The sequence below is a fragment of the Siphateles boraxobius genome, unplaced genomic scaffold (genome assembly GCF_051911475.1).
Source record: "Siphateles boraxobius isolate OS27281-9 unplaced genomic scaffold, OSU_SipBor_1 29, whole genome shotgun sequence".
Taxonomy (NCBI): Eukaryota; Metazoa; Chordata; class Actinopteri; order Cypriniformes; family Leuciscidae; genus Siphateles; species Siphateles boraxobius.
Window position 1 is genome coordinate 13,399,858 of NW_027508908.1, and position 3,485 is coordinate 13,403,342.

General features: G+C 38.8%; 1 protein-coding gene across 1 annotated transcript; it reads left to right on the forward strand.

Annotated features, from left to right (window-relative positions):
* Nucleotides 1-287: 287 nt before the first annotated feature.
* hand2 (heart and neural crest derivatives expressed 2) lies at nucleotides 288-2,265 on the forward strand. Its single transcript, XM_077246641.1, has 2 exons — nucleotides 288-1,302; nucleotides 1,624-2,265. The coding sequence occupies exons 1-2, from the start codon at nucleotides 781-783 to the stop codon at nucleotides 1,720-1,722; spliced, it is 621 nt and encodes a 206-aa protein (XP_077102756.1). The 5' UTR covers nucleotides 288-780; the 3' UTR covers nucleotides 1,723-2,265.
* The last annotated feature ends 1,220 nt before the right edge of the window (nucleotides 2,266-3,485 follow it).

Consider the following 3,485-nt stretch of genomic DNA (forward strand, 5'->3'; position numbering starts at 1 on the left):
AAATGTATAAAAAAATGTCATTGTTAGCTTTGGCAGATAGGCCTATAGAAAAATAAATATATAGCTAATATAAACATGGCATGGCAGTATTTAGCAACCACTTTTGTATGTATTTCATAGTTTTCTATAGCCTAGTATGCTATCTTTGCAAGGGTTTGTGCAATTTAGGAGCGTAAACACCCTAACGATGCAGTTCATGTCCCTCCTCCTCTTCAACGTTATTGGCTGAGAACAGTTTTGACGACATATATGAACCCAAGCCGCTCTAAAGATGTAGCTGACATGGAGATCAAACGGCGGAATTCGCCTGCTTCTACCGAGTGAATCAGGCTGCGAGTTGCGGGCACAACATCGACTGGGATTGGATCTTTTTCCATCCAACGCTCATCTATTCCACAACGGGTGTGAAATTCAGAAAAAGGCTGTGAACTCTGCTAAAACAATAATAACCATTAGCAATGGAACTTTTCGTGATGGATATCTGCAGTGGAAAATATAAGTGTGAGTAAATGATTTTTCAGTAATAACTCGACTGCAGTTAGCCCACATCCGAAGCCTGTTTTGTTCATCCGTTAATGATCTGCTATATTTTCAGCGATATCTTTGTTATGGTCAAATAAGTATAGGACTGTATTTTTTACATTCTGTCAGAAAGCAACAAATCGATACTTTTTATGGGGAGACAGCCAGTGTCTAAATCATCAAGTCAAAGTACGCACAATCTGAGAGCCAAAGCGAACTCCGTCTGTGGTTCGCCGTAGGGTACACAAATCTGTCGCCATGAGTTTAGTTGGAGGGTTTCCCCACCACCCGGTGATGCATCATGACGGCTATTCCTTCGCTGCTGCAGCTGCTGCCAGTCGCTGTCATGAAGAACCCCCCTATTTTCATGGGTGGCTTATCAGCCATCCGGAGATGTCTCCTCCAGACTACACGATGGCACCCTCGTATAGCCCCGAATACTCAACAGGAGCCCCCGGGCTTGACCACTCGCACTACGGAGGAGTACCGGGCGCCGTTGGAATGGAACCCCGACCAGTAAAACGTAGACCCACGGCAAACCGAAAGGAGAGGCGTAGGACTCAGAGCATCAACAGCGCCTTTGCAGAACTCAGGGAATGCATTCCCAACGTGCCCGCGGATACGAAGCTGTCCAAAATCAAAACCCTTCGTTTGGCTACCAGTTATATTGCTTACCTTATGGACATTCTGGACAAAGACGAACAGAACGGGGAAGCAGAGGCTTTCAAGGCGGAATTCAAAAAGACAGACGGCAAAGAAGAAAGGCGAAAGAAGGAAATGGTAAGATCTAAACAGATCTCATTAAACTTCAAACTTTAGTTTAAATAAATATTATGTAATAGACTTATAATTTATCACGCAGATATGTAAGTTAAAAGATAAACAGCTCTGCGATATATTAGACATAAATATAATGGAAGCTTGCTTTTACTTTGATATAGGCCTACAATGTTCAATATTATTCTATGCAAAGATCTTCTATTTTGTGAACTTTGTTGTTCCTGTGTCTTTGTTGCGTAAACGCAATTTGCTGTCTTTACCGTATTGATGAAGTGTGGTAATTTGCAATAGGTATTAATCTCTTTTGTTATTTTTTCACAGAATGACGTTTTGAAAAGTTCAGGGAGCAGCAATGACAAGAAAACTAAAGGGAGAACTGGTTGGCCGCAGCATGTATGGGCATTGGAACTGAAACAATGAGACTAATGCAAAAGACACGAAATGAGGCCTTCTGAACTCGTTTTAGTTGTTCTCTCACTTTATTTAATGGAATATTTATGTGCAATTTCCCGCTACGGACAGTGGATATTTGAGGAAAACCCATTCCATTTTAGAAGGAGGATACTCTCTTGGTAAGAAATTGTATGTTGCTGTCTGATATTGGGTTATCATTGTTTGTTTTCGTGTCCAATTGTGAATCAAAATGAGATATCTGCCACTAAGGAGTACGTGAAGTTCTGTCGTTTTCTGCCTCTCTATCACTTTCAGTATCTATCTCTGTCTCCCTCTCTGTCTTTCTCTCCTTTAATTATAAGGAAGATTAGTCGATGTTATGATATAGTAAATGTTTTATTTGAAAATGTCATGAAGTGTTATAATGTCATTTTGTGGTCGTACAATGCTGGTGTCTGAAACAACTGTTGAGTCCACCCAGTGCACTTCCGTCCAGAGACACGAAATTTAAATAATATTGGAGATGTAAACAATGTAATTAATTCAATAAACCACTGTGTTTTTAACAAACTTAGACCTTTTGTTGTATTGAAATGTAATTTAACTTAAATGTGCCACTTAGTAAATTGCATACTTAATAAGTAGCCTATTCACAGAAGAAAAGTGCTGTTCGTGAACATAGAGTATAGAAATTAATGATATGTTTCAGAACCTAGAGAGGCTGTTGAACGTATTTTCAATTATACTTACATTAACTTGACAGTCAAATCAAACAGCACTCACGCGATGCATACCCGGCAGCTCCTCGAACACAAACAGAATGATTCTCACAGCCCAAACTGTGTCCCGCTTCGAGACATTTTGGCTTTTATCTTATTTTTCTTTATTCTAGAGTTTTAAAGACGAGTTACATTTGACAAAGCTGCTGTATGCTAAGTGTCAGCAAATGTGTTTGCACTGTTTGCCTTTTGATTTACTTGCAACACTTGGATACGCCAAAAAAATATAGTTAAAAATAATGTTCTTGCTAGCTATCGAGTACAGGTAATTCATTTTTACAAGCAGGCCTACAATTCGACGTAGATAAGCTACTTCAGGTAACAGCACTGTCTGTAGTTTCGTGTTATTACAATATAAAAAAATAAGCGACATATTATCATTATTATCTTAAAATGAGAATTGTATGCCCATTTCATTTACCTACAGTTGTGATACATTTGCCAGTGTACAAATGAAATTTGATTTAATCATATGATTAAATGGACTGGTTTGTTGAACAGGTGATCCGGTTTCTACAGCAGGTGCCAGAAAAGGAAAAAATGATAGGCTAATTTAATTAATCAAAATTATGGTTTGCCTTAGTGTGAATGGGTTGGTGACATATAAAGGATATACAGTCCTCATTTAATAATAGCCTACAAAAAAAAAATCACCATATCTGATTGGGTAAAATCAAATAGAATCTGAATCCCGAATATAGCCTATTGATGTAGCTGTTCAATATAGGAAGCCCTTGACCGTATTTTAATAAACCAAATTCTAACACTGAAACTGCTGGGTCGCTTAGGCTTAGCGCATGAAGTTTAATTCCATAATTGATTGAGCAGACTTACTGGAGCCAGTGGAAAATGTCAAAATGACGTAAAAAAACATAATACGGAGGAGGGCTGGACTTTGCCGGAGTAACGGCCAGCTCGGATGTGCAATTGATTTATAATGTGCCGATCAAAACACATTATTGGGGGGGTTAGCACCACAATTAATTTGGCTCTGATGGCAATAACAAGTGT